The sequence below is a fragment of the Heteronotia binoei genome, chromosome 2 (genome assembly GCF_032191835.1).
Source record: "Heteronotia binoei isolate CCM8104 ecotype False Entrance Well chromosome 2, APGP_CSIRO_Hbin_v1, whole genome shotgun sequence".
Taxonomy (NCBI): Eukaryota; Metazoa; Chordata; class Lepidosauria; order Squamata; family Gekkonidae; genus Heteronotia; species Heteronotia binoei.
The window spans coordinates 6,626,239-6,643,151 of record NC_083224.1 but is presented as its reverse complement, the minus strand read 5'-3'; the positions used below and the strand labels follow the sequence as shown (position 1 = coordinate 6,643,151).

Below are 16,913 nucleotides of genomic sequence, written 5' to 3'. Positions count from 1 at the left end.
GGGAGTATGGAGTTTATGCATCCTGACTTCTAAGAGTAATTAGCACGTGGAATTCACCGTCACAGGAGGTGGCGGCGGCTACAAGCATAGACAGCTTCAAGCGGGGGTTGGAGAGATATACGGAGCAGAGGTTTCATCAGGGGCTACTAGCCACCAGTGATAGATGGAGCTCTTGAGGCAATTTCACCTGAGTTGAATAGAGTACTTCCACGCACTTTTCAGTCCAGTTGCGATGCACTTTAGTATCAGTCGCAAAGTGCAGTGAAAGTCCATTATTTAGTGTGTGCGAAAGGTACCCTGTGTCTGAGGCAGGGGTGCTCTGTATTCTTGGTGCTGGGGGACAACGGTGGGAGGGCTTCTGGAGTTCTGGCCCCACTGGTGGACCTCCTGATGGCACCTGGGTTTTTTGGCCACTGTGTGACACAGAGTGCTGGACTGGATGGGCCAGTGGCCTGATCCAACATGGTTTCTCTTATGTTCTTATATCTGGGGCAGTGATGTTCTGTATTCTTGGTGCCTGGGGGGGCACAGTGGAAGGGTTTCTAGTGTCCCGGCCCCACTGATGGACCTCCTGATGGCTCCTGGTTTTTTTTGGCCCCTGTGTGACACAGAGTGTTGGACTGGATGGGCCATTGGCCTGAGCCAACATGGCTTCTCCTATGTTCTTAAAGATGGAACTCTGTCTGGGGCAGTGATGCTCTGTATTCTTGGTGCCTGGGGGGCGCACAGTGGGAGGGCTTCTAGTGTCCTGGCCCCACTGATGGACCTCCTGATGGTGCCTGGGTTTTTTGGCCCCTGTGTGACAGTGTGGGACTGGATGGGCCACTGGCCTGATCCAACATGGCTTCTCCTATGTTCTTAAAGATGGAACTCTGTCTGGGGCGGTGATGCTCTGTATTCTTGGTGCCTGGGGGGGGCACAGTGGGAGGGCTTCTAGTGTCCTTGCCCCACTGGTGGACCTCCTGATGGCTCCTGGTTTTTTTGGCCCCTGTGTGACACAGAGTGTTGGACTGGATGGGCCATTGGCCTGAGCCAACATGGCTTCTCCTATGTTCTTAAAGATGGAACTCTGTCTGGGGCAGTGATGCTCTGTATTCTTGGTGCCTGGGGGGCACACAGTGGGAGGGCTTCTAGTGTCCTGGCCCCACTGATGGACCTCCTGATGGTGCCTGGGTTTTTTGGCCCCTGTGTGACAGTGTGGGACTGGATGGGCCACTGGCCTGATCCAACATGGCTTCTCCTATGTTCTTAAAGATGGAACTCTGTCTGGGGCGGTGATGCTCTGTATTCTTGGTGCCTGGGGGGGCACAGTGGGAGGGCTTCTAGTGTCCTTGCCCCACTGGTGGACCTCCTGATGGCTCCTGGTTGTTTTGGCCCCTGTGTGACACAGAGTGTTGGACTGGATGGGCCATTGGCCTGAGCCAACATGGCTTCTCCTATGTTCTTAAAGATGGAACTCTGTCTGGGGCAGTGATGCTCTGTATTCTTGGTGCCTGGGGGGCACACAGTGGGAGGGCTTCTAGTGTCCTGGCCCCACTGATGGACCTCCTGATGGTGCCTGGGTTTTTTGGCCCCTGTGTGACAGTGTGGGACTGGATGGGCCACTGGCCTGATCCAACATGGCTTCTCCTATGTTCTTAAAGATGGAACTCTGTCTGGGGCGGTGATGCTCTGTATTCTTGGTGCCTGGGGGGGCACAGTGGGAGGGCTTCTAGTGTCCTTGCCCCACTGGTGGACCTCCTGATGGCTCCTGGTTGTTTTGGCCCCTGTGTGACACAGAGTGTTGGACTGGATGGGCCATTGGCCTGAGCAAACATGGCTTCTCCTATATTCTTAAAGATGGAACTCTGTCTGGGGCAGTGATGCTCTGTATTCTTGGTGCCTGGGGGGGGGGGCACAGTGGGAGGGCTTCTAGTGTCCTGGCTGCAGTGATGGATACGATGGCGCCTGGGTTTTTTGGCCCCTGTGTGACAGAGTGTGGGACTGGATGGGCCATTGGCCTGAGCCAACGTGGCTTCTCTTATGTTCTTACGACTTCGATGACCCAGGCTAGCCCAATCTCGTCCAATCACATCAGAACTCTGTGGCTAAGCAGGTTCTGCCCAGGTGAGGACTTGGATGGGGCCACCCAGGAAGTGCAGGGTTGCTACACAGAGACAGGCGATGACAGACTACCTCCCAGGTGCCTGCTGGTGGCGATGAGGGTGTTACGTTCACACAACGACCTTGCCCTGTGTTTGGCTTACAGGACGGGAAGGATTTTCGGATCGGGGAGCTCGTCTGGGGCAAAATCAAAGGCTTCTCTTGGTGGCCGGCCATCATCGTGTCGTGGAAGGCAACCTTCAAGCGCCAGGCTGCTCCCGGGATGCGCTGGGTGAAGTGGTTCGGAGACGGAAAGTTTTCAGAGGTAAGAGGAGCAGAGGAAGGGAAAGAGGGCGGCTCCTCTGGCAGTTGTCGGAAGCCAAATGGTGAAAATAGTGAAAGTGCATTATTTAGTGTGTGCGAAAGTACCCTGTGTCTGAGGCAGGGGTGTTCTGTATTCTTGGTGCTGGGGGACAACAGTGGGAGGGCTTCTGGAGTTTTTGCCCCACTGGTGGACCTCCTGATGGCACTTGGGTTTTTTGGCCGCTGTGTGACACAGAGTGTTGGACTGGATGGGCCACTGGCCTGATCCAACATGGCTTCTCTTATGTTCTTATGTGACACAGAGTGTTGGACTGGAGGGGCCACTGGCCTGATCCAACATGGCTTCTCTTATGTTCTTATGTGACACACAGTGTTGGACTGGAGGGGCCACTGGCCTGATCCAACATGGCTTCTCTTATGTTCTTATGGGACACAGAGTGTTGGACTGGAGGGGCCACTGGCCTGATCCAACATGGCTTCTCTTATGTTCTTATGGGACACAGAGTGTTGGACTGGATGGGCCACTGGCCTGATCCAACATGGCTTCTCTTATGTTCTTATGTGACACAGAGTGTTGGACTGGAGGGGCCACTGGCCTGATCCAACAGGGCTTCTCTTATGTTCTTATGTCTGGGGCAGGGATGCTCTGTATTCTTGGTGCTTGGGGGGGGGGCAACAGTGGGTGGGCTTCTGGAGTTTTGGCCCCTCTGGTGGACCTCCTGATGGCACTTTGGTTTTTTGGCCACTGTGTGACACAGAGTGTTGGACTGGATGGGCCATTGGCCTGATCCAACATGGCTTCTCTTATGTTCTTATGTCTGAGGCAGTGATGCTCTGTATTCTTGGTGCTTGGGGGGGGGACAACAGTGGGAGGGCTTCTGGAGTTTTGGCCCCACTGGTGGACCTCCAGATGGCACCTGGGTTTTTTGGCCACCCCGTAAAAAATTGCAGGGCTTTTTTTTTGAGCAGGAACGCAGTCCCGGCTGGCTTGTGGTCAGGGGGTGTGGCCTAACATGCAAATGAGTTCCTGCTGGGCTTTCTGTACAACAAAAGCCCTGCTAAATTGAATTAGCTGGTTTCTTTTGTATAAAAAACTTAAAATGAACATACAAAGGAAAATCTTGTCTTGGGTTCGAATGGGAGATACAGAAGAAGAAGAAGAAGAAGATACAGAAGAGCCGAAGAGATACAGAAGAGCTGTGATTTCTTAGCCTTTCCCCCCTGATGTTCAGCTCAGCTGCTGGAAGCAGTGTTCCCTCTAAGCCGAAGTAGTGTGAGCTAGCTCACAGTTTTTTAGCTTTCATCTCGCACATTTTTGTCTTAGCGAACCTCCCCCCCCCCGCAAACTAATTTATGCATTAGCTCACAACTGTTATGCCAGTAGCTCAAAGTAGCATTTTTGCTCACAAGATTAGAGGGAGCATTGGTTGGAAGGGATGTTAACCAATCACATCTTCCTTTCTGGCTCTCAGTTTATGGATTTAAAATATTTGTATGCCTCCTTTCCCTCCTGACCAGGTTCTTGAAGACGGCACACATAAAAGCATTAGAAAAAGATTTAAAATGACAAAATAATTCAATACCAAGACATAAACAATCAGGGGTGGAATTTCAGCAGGAGCTCCTTTGCGTATTAGGCCACACACCCCAGATGTAGCCAATCCTCCTGGAGCTCACAGGGGTCTTGGCACAGGGCCTATTGTAAGCTCCAAGAGGATTGGCTACATCAGGGGTGTGTGGCCTAATAAGCAAAGGAGCTCCTGCTAGAATTCCACCCCTGTAAGCAATACTAGAACTGGGGAGGAGGAGGTGGCCAATAACCACTATTGGGGTTATGCCAGACAAAAGCGATGGATGATTCTCCTCAGGGAGGGAGTTCCAAAGTTCCCAGCTCTCACCCAGATTTGGATAGCCCAGGCATCATATCTCAGAAGCTAAGCCGGGTTGACTGTGGTTAGTGCTTGGATGAGAGACTTCCTTGAAATACCCAGTCAGGAGGCAGGGGCAGGCTTTATTAAGCCACCTCTCTGAATATCCTCCAGGCTCCCAGTAGGGGTCAGTCACCAGAGGTGCAAACACACCACATATACCACAAATACATATATTTTAAAAAGTTCTGAACTCCTTAGAGACGCTGCTTGGACCCTCCAAAGATTGGGGGGGGGGGGAATAATGAAATATTTGTGGTACAAGATGGAGGTGAGGTCCATCAATGGCTATTAGGCACAAACTATAAATGGATACCTCTGCTCACGACCTGAGTTTGATCCTGGCGGAAGCTGGGTTTCAGGTAGCCGGCTCCAGGTTGACTCAGCCTTCCATCCTTCCAAGATCGGTAAAATGAGTCCCCAGCTTGCTGGGGGGAAAGTGTAAAAGACTGGGGAAAGCAATGGCAAACCACCCCGTAAAAAGTCTGCTGTGAAAACGTTGGGAAAGCAGCTAATACCAAAACTCACCCCCCTTAGGTAAGGGATCTTTTCTGCAGCTTTCTCTGCTCTCCTCTCAGGCCCCACCCCTCTCTAGGCTAGTTTCCCGCCAAAACTTTGCCACCCAATCAGAGGGACAGAAAGGATCCAGGGAAATGTAAGCTTTCTGTAAGAACTCCTAGGTAGGCTTCTCTGGAGCCTGTAGGCCTCACTAGGCCCGGGATCATGACAGTGCGACACAGTGTCATTTCTTATGTTCTTAAAAGGCGGAGTGTAATTGAAATAAGTACATAAATAAGATTTCTGATAAATTATGCATGGGTGAAGAAGCTTGACAAAGAGAACTTTTTCTCCCTCTCCCGAAATGTTAACACTGGAGGGTATCCAGTGAAGCTGAGGGCCGATAGGTTCAGGAGGGACAAAAGGAAATACCTTTTTGACACAGAAAGTGATTAAAAAGTGGGATTCGCTGTCAGAGGATGTAGCGATGACCTCAGGAATGAACAGCTTTCAAAGGGAATTAGATAGATTCATAGAGGATACGTCTATAGTGACGACTAGCTATGGTGACTGAGGGGAACCTCCACATTCAGAGCTATTAAACCTCTGAGTCCCAGAGGGGAAGGCTTCGGCCTCTCTGCCCTGTTCTTGGCCCTCCAGAGGAACTGGTTGGCCACTGTGAGAAAGGAGGCTGGACTGGATGGACCCTCACTGGTCTGACCCAGCAGGGCTCTTCTGATGTTCTTATGAAGGCCCCAGCCTCTTCCCTGTTGTTGGCCCTCCAGAGGAACTGGTTGGCCACTGTGTGAGACAGGAGGCTGGACTAGATGGACCCTCACTGGTCTGATCCAGCAGGGCTCTTCTGATGTTCTTATGAAGGCCTCAGCCTCTCTGCCCTGTTGTTGGCCCTCCAGAGGAACTGGTTGGCCACTGTGTGAGATAGGAGGCTGGACTAGATGGACCCTCACTGGTCTGATCCAGCAGGGCTCTTCTGATGTTCTTCTGAAGGCCTCAGCCTCTCTGCCCTGTTGTTGGCCCTCCAGAGGAACTGGCTGGCCACTGTGTGAGACAGGATGCTGAACTAGATGGACCCTCCCTGGTCTAATCCAGCAGGGCTCTTCTGATGTTCTTATGAAGGCCTTGGCCTTTCTGCCCTGTTGTTGACCCTCCAGAGGAACTGGTTGGCCACTGTGTGAGACAGGAGGCTGAACTGGATGGACCCTCTGACCCAGCAGGGCTCTTCTGATGTTCTTATGAAGGCCTCAGCCTGTCTGCCCTGTTGTTGGCCCTCCAGAGGAACTGGTTGGCCACTGTGTGAGACAGGAGGCTGGACTAGATGGACCCTCACTGGTCTGATCCAGCAGGGCTCTTCTGATGTTCTTATGAAGGCCTTGGCCTCTCTGCCCTGTTGTTGACCCTCCAGAGGAACTGGTTGGCCACTGTGTGAGACAGGAGGCTGGACTGAATGGAGCCTCACTGGTCTGATCCAGCAGGGCACTTCTGATGTCCTTATGAAGGCCTTGTCCTCTCTGCCCTGCTGTTGGACCTCCAGAGGAACTGGTTGGCCACTATGTGAGACTAGATGGCCCCTCACTGGTCTGATCCAACAGGGCTCTTCTGATGTTCTTCTGAAGGCCTCAGACTCTTTGCCCTGTTGTTGACCCTCCAGACGAACTGACTGGCCACTGTGTGAGACAGGAGGCTGGACTAGATCGACCCTCAGTGGTCTAATCCAGCACGGCTCTTCTGATGTTCTCCTCAGGGGAAGGCCTTGGCCTCTCTACCCTCTTGTTGGCCCTCCAGAAGAACTGGCTGGCCACAGTGGGAGACAGGAGGCTGGACTAGATGGACCCTCCCTGGTCTGAACCAGCAGGGCTCTTCTGATGTTCTTATTAGGGGAAGGCCTCTGCTCTGCCTTGTTTTTAACCATCCAGAGGAACTGGTTGGCCACTGTATGAGACGGGATGCTGGACTAGGTGGACCACTAGTCTGATCCAGCAGAGCTCTTCTGATGCTCTTCTGAAGGTCTCAGCCTGTCTGCCCTGATGTTGGCCCTCCAGAGGATCTAGCTGGTCACTGTGTGAGACAGGAGGCTGGACTAGATGGAGCCTCACTGGTCTGACCCAGCAGGGCTCTTCTGATGTTCTTACATTCTTATGCTGTGGTAGGTGGAGGATTCCTTTCTCTTGATTGTTCCTCTTGCAGATCTCAGCAGACAAACTGGTTGGACTGGTAGCATTCTCGGAGCATTTCAACAGCACGACCTTCCATAAGCTCGTATCCTACCGGCAAGCGATCCTGCATGTTTTGGAGGTAACTGGGTAGACTGAGTGCATAGGGGTTGGCGGGAGCTCTGACAGGTCACCTTTGGGTCTCTATTTTGTGTTGGAGGGTGCTGAGTTGGCTGCCAGTCATCTTTCCTGTGTTTAATGGCCTGCAAGCGGATCAGAAGAGTAATGGTTAAGTGCACGGACTCTTATCTGGGAGAACCGGGTGTGATTCCCCACTCCTCCACTTACAGCTGCTGGAATGGCCTTGGGTCAGTCAGAGCTCTCTTATCTGGGAGAACTGAGTTGGATTCCCCACTCCTCCACTTGCAGCTGCTGGAAGGGCCTTGGGTCAGCCATAGCTCTCTTATCTGGGAGAACTGGGTTTGATTCCCCACTCCTCCACTTGCAGCTGCTGGAATGGCCTTGGGTCAGCCAGAGCTCTCTTATCTGGGAGAACCGAGTTGGATTCCCCACTCCTCCCCTTGCACCTGCTGGAAGGGCCTTGGGTCAGCCAGAGCTCTCTTATCTGGGAGAACCGGGTTTGATTCCCCACTCCTCCACTTGCAGCTGCTGGAATGGCCTTGGGTCAGCCATAGCTCTGGCAGAGGTTGTCCTTGAAAGGGCAGCTGCTGTGAGAGTCCTCTCAGCCCCACCCACCTCACAGGGTGTTGTTGTGGGGGGAGAAGCTATAGGAGATTGTAAGCCGCTCTGAGCCTCTGATGCAGAGAGAAGGGCAGGGTATCATCATCAGAGTTTGTTACAGTCTCACGACCAGAATACAGTATAGACATAAAAAAATAAAAAACATGATATAGTTTGCTAAATGGAAAAAAAAACGGACATAGTGTGCTAAAATAAGAGATCGAAATTTAAGAACTTTTACAATGCAATTCCCGCAGTCTAAGAATTAATGATTAGGGTTTGTAGAATCTTTCGGGCTCAAGTGCCGTGTTCTACTGGAGAAAGTTTTCCTTCCAGACGTTTCGTTCTCAGCTGCGGAGAACATCCTCAGTGGCGTTGCAGCCGGAGCAGGCGCTCTGACCTTCTTGGCTGCTGTGCATTGAGTGGGGCCAGGGCTGCTGGAGAGCTGCTATTTCTAGGCTGGAGGGGGTGTGATGAAAGGGCAATTGGTTTGTGGATGTGCCCATTGTTTGGTGGGGCTTCCTGGAAGGGTACCACACCCCCTCCAGCCTAGAAATAGCAGCTCTCCAGCAGCCCTGGCCCCACTCAATGCACAGCAGCCAAGAAGGTCAGAGCGCCTGCTCCGGCTGCAACGCCACTGAAGATGTTCTCTGCAGCCGAGAATGAAACGTCTGGAAGGAAAACTTTCTCCAGTAGAACACGGCACTTGAGCCCGAAAGATTCTACAAACCCTAATGATGTTGCCAGCCGTGAAAACCTGAAATCTTTGATAAGAATTAATGCTCAAAACTCAGCGACTGAATGCATAATCTCGGAATTCTTATCTGCTAGGAACCAATTCAATTTTGCTTTGTTTGTGTTAATATAAACATGTGACACAGACTGTTGGACTGGATGGGCCATTGGCCTGATCCAACCGGGCTTCTCTTATGTTCTTATGTGACACAGAGTGTTGGACTGGAGGGGCCACTGGCCTGATCCAACAGGGCTTCTTTTATATTCTTATGTGACACAGAGTGTTGGACTGGAGGGGCCACTGGCCTGATCCAACAGGGCTTCTCGTATGTTCTTATGTGACACAGAGCGTTGGACTGGATGGGCCATTGGCCTGATCCAACATGGCTTCTCTTATGTTCTTATGTGACACAGAGTGTTGGACTGGAGGGGCCACTGGCCTGATCCAACATGGCTTCTCTTATGTTCTTATGTGACACAGAGTGTGGGACTGGAGGGGCCACTGGCCTGATCCAACAGGGCTTCTCTTATGTTCTTATGTGACACAGAGTGTTGGACTGGAGGGGCCACTGGCCTGATCCAACATGGCTTCTCTTATGTTTTTATGTGACTCAGAGTGTTGGACTGGATGGGCCACTGGCCTGATCCAACAGGGCTTCTCTTATGTTCTTATGTGACACAGAGTGTTGGAATGGATGGGCCATTGGCCTGATCCAACATGGCTTCTCTTATGTTCTTATGTGACACAGAGTGTTGGACTGGATGGGCCATTGGCCTGATCCAACAGGGCTTCTCTTATGTTCTTATGTGACACAGAGTGTTGGACTGAGTTTAACAAAGTGGCTCCCCTCCCCTTCTTAGAAATCTACCATGACTCCCGCTTCCTTTTTGAGCCTGGGGGGGGACTTTTGGAATTCAGAGACACTGTGGTGGAGACAGCCAGAAGATTATTGTCTCAGGAGGTGGAACCAGCCACAAAATGGCTGCCGCAGCTTATTTGACATCACGCAGCGAAGATCCTCAGTTAGAGGTGGCGGCAGCTGCTAAAAGAGCCAGTTTGGTGTAGTGGTTAAGTGCGTGGACTCTTATCTGGGAGAACCAGGTTTGCTTCCCCACTCCTCCACTTGCACCTGCTGGAATGGCCATGGGTCAGCCAGAGCTCTCTTATCTGGGAGAACCGGGTTTGATTCCCCACTCCTCCACTTGCAGCTGCTGGAATGGCCTTGGGTGAGCAGAGCTGTCCTTGAAAGGACAGCTTCTGGGAGAGCTCTCTCAGCCCCACGCACCTCACCAGGTATCTGTTGTGGGGGAAGAAGATAAAGGAGATTGTAAGCCGCTCTAAGACTGATTCAGAGAGAAGGGCGGGGTATAAATCTACCGTCGTCTTTTACGGTCTAAAATAACAGCTTCAAAAATCTGCACCTCCAATGGCCAGTCAGTAGCTTTGCTGGGCGAAAGCCCCACCCACGGTGGATGCCACATTGGACACTCCCTGTAATGAAGTCTCCTCCTTTCGGCAGGTGGCGAGCAGCCGAGCTGGCAAGGCTTTCTCGAGCGCTGCGGGGGATTCTCTGGAAGAGAAGCTGAAGCCTATGGTGGATTGGGCCCTCGGCGGCTTTAAGCCCACCGGAGGCAAAGGGCTGAAGCCACCCAAGACCTCAGGTGAGAGTCTGGCCCTGATCTCTCAGAGGAAGAGATGGGCAATTATGGGGGACCAGTTTTTGTGCTCAGTCAGTGCGGGCTTCGTGTGGCCAGCACCGTTTCTGGATTCAACTCTGACCTCCTACGCTGCAGTAACAAGAAAGATATGGGGGCTGGGGATGCTAGCATGCCCGGAAAGTCTTCCTGCGCTGCTGTACTACAAGGGGGCATGTGTGTTTGTGAGTGTGGATGCAGGTGTGTGAATGAGTGGGGGGGAACGGCATGCTTACATGCTGCTGTTTGAAATGAAACCCTTATTGTCCAGAACTCAGAGGGGGAACTAGCTGGGAACCCTGCTGGTGGACCTCCTGATGGCACTTGGGTTTTTGGCCATTGTGGGACTGGAGGGGCCACTGGCCTGATCCAACAGGGCTCCTCTTATGTTCTTATGTGACACAGAGTGTTGGACTGGAGGGGCCACTGGCCTGATCCAATAGGGCTTCTCTTACATTCTTATGTGACACAAAGTGTTGGACTGGATGGGCCATTGGCCTGATCCAACAGGGCTTCTCTTATGTTCTTCTGTGACACAGAGTGTTGGACTGGAGGGGCCACTGGCCTGATCCAACAGGGCTTCTCTTATGTTCTTCTGTGACACAGAGTGTTGGACTGGAGGGGCCACTGGCCTGATCCAACAGGGCTTCTCTTATGTTCTTATGTGACACAGAGTGTTGGACTGGAGGGGCCACTGGCCTGATCCAACAGGGCTTCTCTTTTGTTCTTATGTGACACAGAGTGTTGGACTGGAGGGTCCACTGGCCTGATCCAACATGGCTTCTCTTACGTTCTTATGTGACACAGAGTGTTGGACTGGATGGGCCATTGGCCGGATCCAACATGGCTTCTCTTTGTTCTTATGTGACACAGAGTGTTGGACTGGATGGGCCACTGGCGTGATCCAACAGGGCTCCTCTTATGTTCTTATGTGACACAGAGTGTTGGACTGGATGGGCCATTGGCCTGATCCAGCATGGCTTCTCTTATGTTTTTATGTGATACATAGTTTTGGACTGGATGGGCCATTGGCCTGATTCCACAGGGCTTCTCTTATGTTCTTCTGTGATACAGAGTGTTGGACTGGAGGGGCCATTGGCCTGATCCAACATGGCTTCTCTTATGTTCTTATGTGACACAGAGTGTTGGACTGGAGGGGCCACTGGCCTGATCCAACAGGGCTTCTCTTATGTTCTTATGTGACACAGAGTGTTGGACTGGAGGGGCCACTGGCCTGATCCAACAGGGCTTCTCTTATGTTCTTATGTGACACAGAGTGTTGGACTGGAGGGGGCCACTGGCCTGATGCAGCAGGGCTTCTCTTATGTTCTTATGTGACACAGAGTGTTGTACTGGATGGGCCACTGGCCTGATGCAGCAGGGCTTCTCTTACGTTCTTATGTGACACAGAGTGTTGGACTGGATGGACCATAGGCCTGATCCAACATGGCTTCTCTTATGTTTTTATATGGAGCAGAGGTTCATCAGTGGCTCTTAGCCACAGCATATTGTTGGAACTCTGTCTGGGGCAAGTGATGCTCTGTATTCTTGGTGCTTGGGAGGGCACAGTGGGGGGGCTTCTAGTGTTCTGGCCCCACTGATGGATCTCCTGATGGCACCTTGGTTTTTTGGCCACTGTGACACAGAGTGTTGTACTGCATGGGCCATTGGCCTGATGCAACATGTCTTCTCTTATGTTCTTATATGGAACAGAGTTCCATCAGTGACTACCCCTCAAATTTAGGTTTAAGACAGATGCTCTGAATTGCCAGAAGAGGGGAAGGACAGCAGGGGATGGGAAAGGCATGACTGCTGACTTGGAATAAGCAATATTTTCAAAGGAACCCTTCTCTCCACATAGCTGCTAATAATAGACCGAGAGTCCTCTCTTGAGAAGATGACATGGTTTGTTTCTTGATAGGCCTGTAGGTGGCAGCAGAGGACAGCCAAAAAGCTTCATGCGCTGAAATCTATTGATGGCATTTATAGGTGTTCGTTTGCCAACCTGCAGGTGAGAGAACCAAGTGGAGGGAAGTGCCAGCCCTCAGATTTCTCTTCTCCTATTGATGCCCTTTGGATTTTTCTCAGCTGCCTCCAGCATGTCCATAAAACATGGTTGCCAGCTCTGGCTTCCTGGAGATTTGGGCCATTGGAGCCTGTGGAGGAGAAAGTTTGGGAAGGGGGCAGAACGCTGCAGGTTACGATGCCACAGAGTCCACCCGCTGAAGCTGAAGATTCCCCAACCTGGTTGGCAACCCTGTGTATGAGTGTGTATGTGGGTGCGTGTTAGGGTTGCCAAGTCCAATTCAAGAAATACCTGGGGACTTTGGGGGTGGAGCCAGGGGAAAGGGTGTGACAAGCAGAATTGAACTCCAATGGGAGTTCTGGCCTTCATGTTTAAAGGGACTGCACACCTTTTAAATACCTTCCCTCCATTGGAAATAATGAAGGATTGGGGCAACTTCTTTTGGGGCTCATAGAGCTGCACACCCTGGTCCAATCCTTTGGGAACTTGGAGGGTATTTTGTGGAGAGGGACTGGATGCTATGCTGAAAATTTGGTGTCTGTACCTCGAAAAACAGCCCCTCCAGAGCTCCAGATACCTACAGATCAATTCTCCATTATACCCTATGAGTATCGGAATGTCTAGGGAATAATAGAGGATAGAGGTTTACAAGATGATGCATGGGATGGAGAAGACAGAGAGAGAAGTCCTTTTCTCCCTTTCTCACAGTACAAGAACTCATGGGCATTCCATGAAATTGCTGAGCAGTCAGGTTAGAACGGATCAAAGGAAGTCCTTCTTCACCCAAAGGGTGATTAACATGTGGAACTCACTGCCACAGGAGGATCTGCCCCCTCCCCACAACCACACATGCCCGTTTAGCTCTGACTAAAGCACCACCTGCCCCAACAGCCTCTCTTCGAGGTAGGCTGCTGACCGCTTCTCCTCTCTCCCTCACGTTTCCTGCTTCCACCCTCTGGCCAGTTCCCTTCCCTTCCTGTCCGGATGTCTGGGGCCGCTTTCTAATCTTTCCTGGCCGCTTCCTTCCCCTCCTTTTTCTCAGCTCGTCAGAAAGAATAAAGCCGTTGAGAAGAAGTATCCCTCCTCGGATTCTTTCATGGAATCATAGAGTTGGAAGGGACCTCTAGGGCCTGCCTGCAGCGTCACGTCTATGGAAGTGGTCAGCTCCCCTCAGTGGCGATCTTCAAGCCAAGGGCGGCCACACTCGCTTAACGTAAGACCCACATAGAACAGGGGTGGCCAACGGTAGCTCTCCAGATGTTCTTTGCCTACAACTCCCATCAGCCCCAGCCAGCATGGCTGATGGCTGGGGCTGATGGGAGCTGTAGGCAAAAAAACATCTGGAGAGCTACCATTGGCCACCCCTGACAGAATAAACGGTAGATGTCTTTGAGCCGGGAGGAAAGGAAGCAAATAGGTGGGGGAAGGGAGAGGTGGAAAGAAAGCAACTTCAAATGCATTCTCCAAGCCAGCCAATGGAGCAGTGGGGGCTTTGAGAGCCACACGATATGTTTGAAAGAGCTGCATGTGGTTCCCGAGCCACAGTTTGGCTGATTAGGGCTGTTCTAGGCCAGGGGTGTCGAACGTGTGGCCCGAGGGCTGGATCAGGCCCCCAGAGGGGTGCTATCAGGTCCCTGACAACTTAACTGTCATCTGCTTCCTTCTCCCTCTCTCTTGCTTCCTTCTGCCTCACAGCTTGCTTTGCCAGGCTTGCTCAATCGCACAGGAGCGACAAAGCAAAGCCTCTGTTTTCTCCATTGGCTGAAGCTCCTCCTTTGGGGAGGGAGAGCTTGCTTTGCCAGGCTTGCTCAATCATGCAGGCGCTATAGAGCAAAGCCTCTATTTTCTGCTTTGTTTGAGGCTCCTCCCTTGGGGCGGAAGGGGGAGGAATAACTTGCTGTACCAGGCTCTCTCAATCACGCAGCAGAGCTACTGAGCCAAGCCTCTCTTCTTTCTATTGGCCGAGGCTCCTCAGACCAAGAGTTGTCAGTTATCAGAGACTGTCAAATAAACAAATGTTTTAAGCATATTTTAATTTTAAAAAAAGAACTCTTAATTGTTTCTGTCTGTGTCCTTTATAAAATTTACATCTTGACTACCTCGTATTACATAGTATGACAAGCATGGCCCAACAAAGTCCGATTTATGTCAGATCCAGCCCTTGTGACAAACGAGTTCGACAACCTTGCTTGTAGGCTGATCCTGCGCTGAGCAAGGGGTGGGACTAGATGACCTCTGTGGCCCCTTCCAACTCTCTAGGGCTCTGTGACCTGTAGGTGGACCCAATGGGATTAGAAGCTTTGCAAGCAGGGAAGTTTTTGCAGTTGTCCCTGCCCTCCAGGAAGTGAATCATAGAGTTGGAAGGGACCTCCAGCGTCATCTAGTCCAATTCCCTGCACAACGCAGGGAACTCAGTAGAATGGTGCGGTGAAATCCAGTTTGGTGCAGTGGTTAAGTGTGCGGACTCTTATCTAGGAGAGCCAGGTTTGATTCCCCACTCCTCCACTTGCACCTGCTGGAATGGCCTTGGGTGAACCAGAGCTATCGCAGGAGTTGTCCTTGAAAGGGCAGATTCTATCAGAGCTCTCTCAGCCCCACCTACCTCACAGGGTTTCTGTTGTGGGCAGGGAGGGGGAGGTAAAGAAGATTGTGGCTGCTCAGAGACTCTTGAGATTTAGAGTGCAGGATGGGGTATAAATCCAGTATCATCATCTTGAGAGGCAGTCTGGCGTAGTGGTTAAGTGTGCGGACTCTTATCTGGGAGAACTGGGTTTGATTCCCCACTCCTTCACATGCAGCTGCTGGAATGGCCTTGGGTCAGCCAGAGCTCTCTTATCTGGGAGAACCGGGTTTGATTCCCCACTCCTCCACTTGCAGCTGCTGGAATGGCCTTGGGTCAGCCAGAGCTATCTCATCTGGGAGAATTGGGTTTGATTCCCCACTCCTCCACTTGCAGCTGCTGGAATGGCCTTGGGTCAGCCAGAGCTCTCTTATCTGGGAGAACCGGGTTTGATTCCCCACTCCTCCACTTGCACCTGCTGGGATGGCCTTGGGTCAGCCAGAGCTATCGCAGGAGCTGTCCTTGAAAGGGCAGCTGCTGTGAGAACCCTCTCAGCCCCACCCACCTCATAGGGTGTCTGTTGGAGGGAGAAGATATAGGAGATAGTTAGCCGCTCTGACTCTCTGATTCAGAGAGAAGGGCGGGGTATAAATCTGCAGTTTCTTCGGCCCTGTTCACACAGCGTGTTGAGTCTGTGTTAAGCTGACTCGGTTCTGTTCCGAATACCTTTGTTCCGGATATTATCGATCAGACTATCATACTGCAGTTCCAATCACTCTTCGGTGAAACCATCTTATGCCGTCCATGCGATGGCACCGCGCAGTTCTCCCCCCCTCTATTATGCGCATTATGCACATAGGTGCATGCATATAGGTTAAAACATTATGTCGCGATGCGGTTATGCACGTATCGCTAAGTAGTAAAAAAAGTGGCGACCGTAAACCAGACGTCTGAGGCCCCTTTTGCTCCGGGGCAGCCTTCAGACATCCGGAAGTTGGTTAATATCGCAGCAGAACTATCCAGGCGGAGAAAACTATGAGGTGACACCGGAGAACTCAAAAAACCACCGCAAAGGAGCAGGTAACAAAACAATCCAGCTCCGAGAACGATTGAGGGGGGGGGGGGCTACCACGAGTTAATACTGGGAAGCAGATGTTGCTGTCTGATCAGCCCCTTTAAATCCGGAAGGAAACAGCAGCGACATCTGAACAGGGCCTTCTTCTCACAAATGCCTCCCCCTAATATTCACAGAGGTCATTCCTGAAGAGGACTTGGTGGGGACGGGGAATTCTTCCCCCCTCTCAATGGGCCAGATGCCTGAGCATTGCCGTTGTCCTTCCTTTGCAGAGAACGGAGCCGTCCACACAAGTATCATTCTGGAAGCTGCCCCCCCTGAGCCTGCGCCCCCCGCCAAGAGGATCAAGACCACAGTGTGCAACGGCAGCAAAGAGCCAGGAGAAGAGCACCAGAGCCGAGGTAGGTGGGGAACCCTTTCCCTATGAAGAAAGGTTAAACCCCTTGGGGCTCCCTCTCTTCCTCTTTCCTTCCTTCCTTCCTTCCTTCCTTCCTTCCTTCCTTCCTTCCTTCCTTCCTTCCTTCCTTCCTTCCTTCCTTCCTTCCTTCCTTCCTTCCTTCCTTCCTTCCTTCCTTCCTTCCTTCCTTCCTTCCTTCTCTCCCTCCCTCTCTCCTTCCTTCCCTCTCTCTCTCCTTCCTTCCTGCCTTCCCTCTCCTCCCTTTCATCCTTCCCCTCTCTCCTTCCTTCCCTCCCTCTCTCCTTCCTTCCTTCCCTCTCTCCTTCCTTCCCTCTCCCCTTCCTTCCTTCCCTCTCCCTTCCCTTCCCTTCCCTTCCCCTCCCTCCCTTCCTCCCTTCCTTCCTTCCTTCCTTCCTTCCTTCCTTCCTTCCTTCCTTCCTTCCTTCCTTCCTTCCCTCCCTCTCTCCTTCCTTCCTGCCTTCCCTCTCCCCTTCCTTCCATCCCTCCCCTCTCTCCTTCCTTCCTTCCTTCCTTCCTTCCTTCCTTCCTTCCTTCCTTCCCTCCCTCTCTCCTTCCTTCCCTCTCCCTCTCCTTCCTTCCTTCCTTCCCTCTCCCCTTCCTTCCTTCCCTTCCCTCCCTTCCTTCCTTCCTTCCTTCCTTCCTTCCTTCCTTCCTTCCTTC

At 51.9% G+C, this 16,913-nt stretch overlaps 1 protein-coding gene across 1 annotated transcript in view; it reads left to right on the top strand.

The window, feature by feature from the left end:
* The window catches only part of DNMT3B (DNA methyltransferase 3 beta), a 54,769-nt gene that overhangs the window by 12,588 nt on the left and 25,268 nt on the right, over positions 1 to 16,913 (top strand). The window contains exons 5-8 of the mRNA XM_060263593.1: positions 2,249 to 2,407; positions 7,038 to 7,145; positions 10,000 to 10,141; positions 16,108 to 16,236. Of these exons, the coding sequence (XP_060119576.1) occupies positions 2,249 to 2,407; positions 7,038 to 7,145; positions 10,000 to 10,141; positions 16,108 to 16,236 (538 nt within the window). The remainder of the gene's footprint in view (positions 1 to 2,248; positions 2,408 to 7,037; positions 7,146 to 9,999; positions 10,142 to 16,107; positions 16,237 to 16,913) is intronic.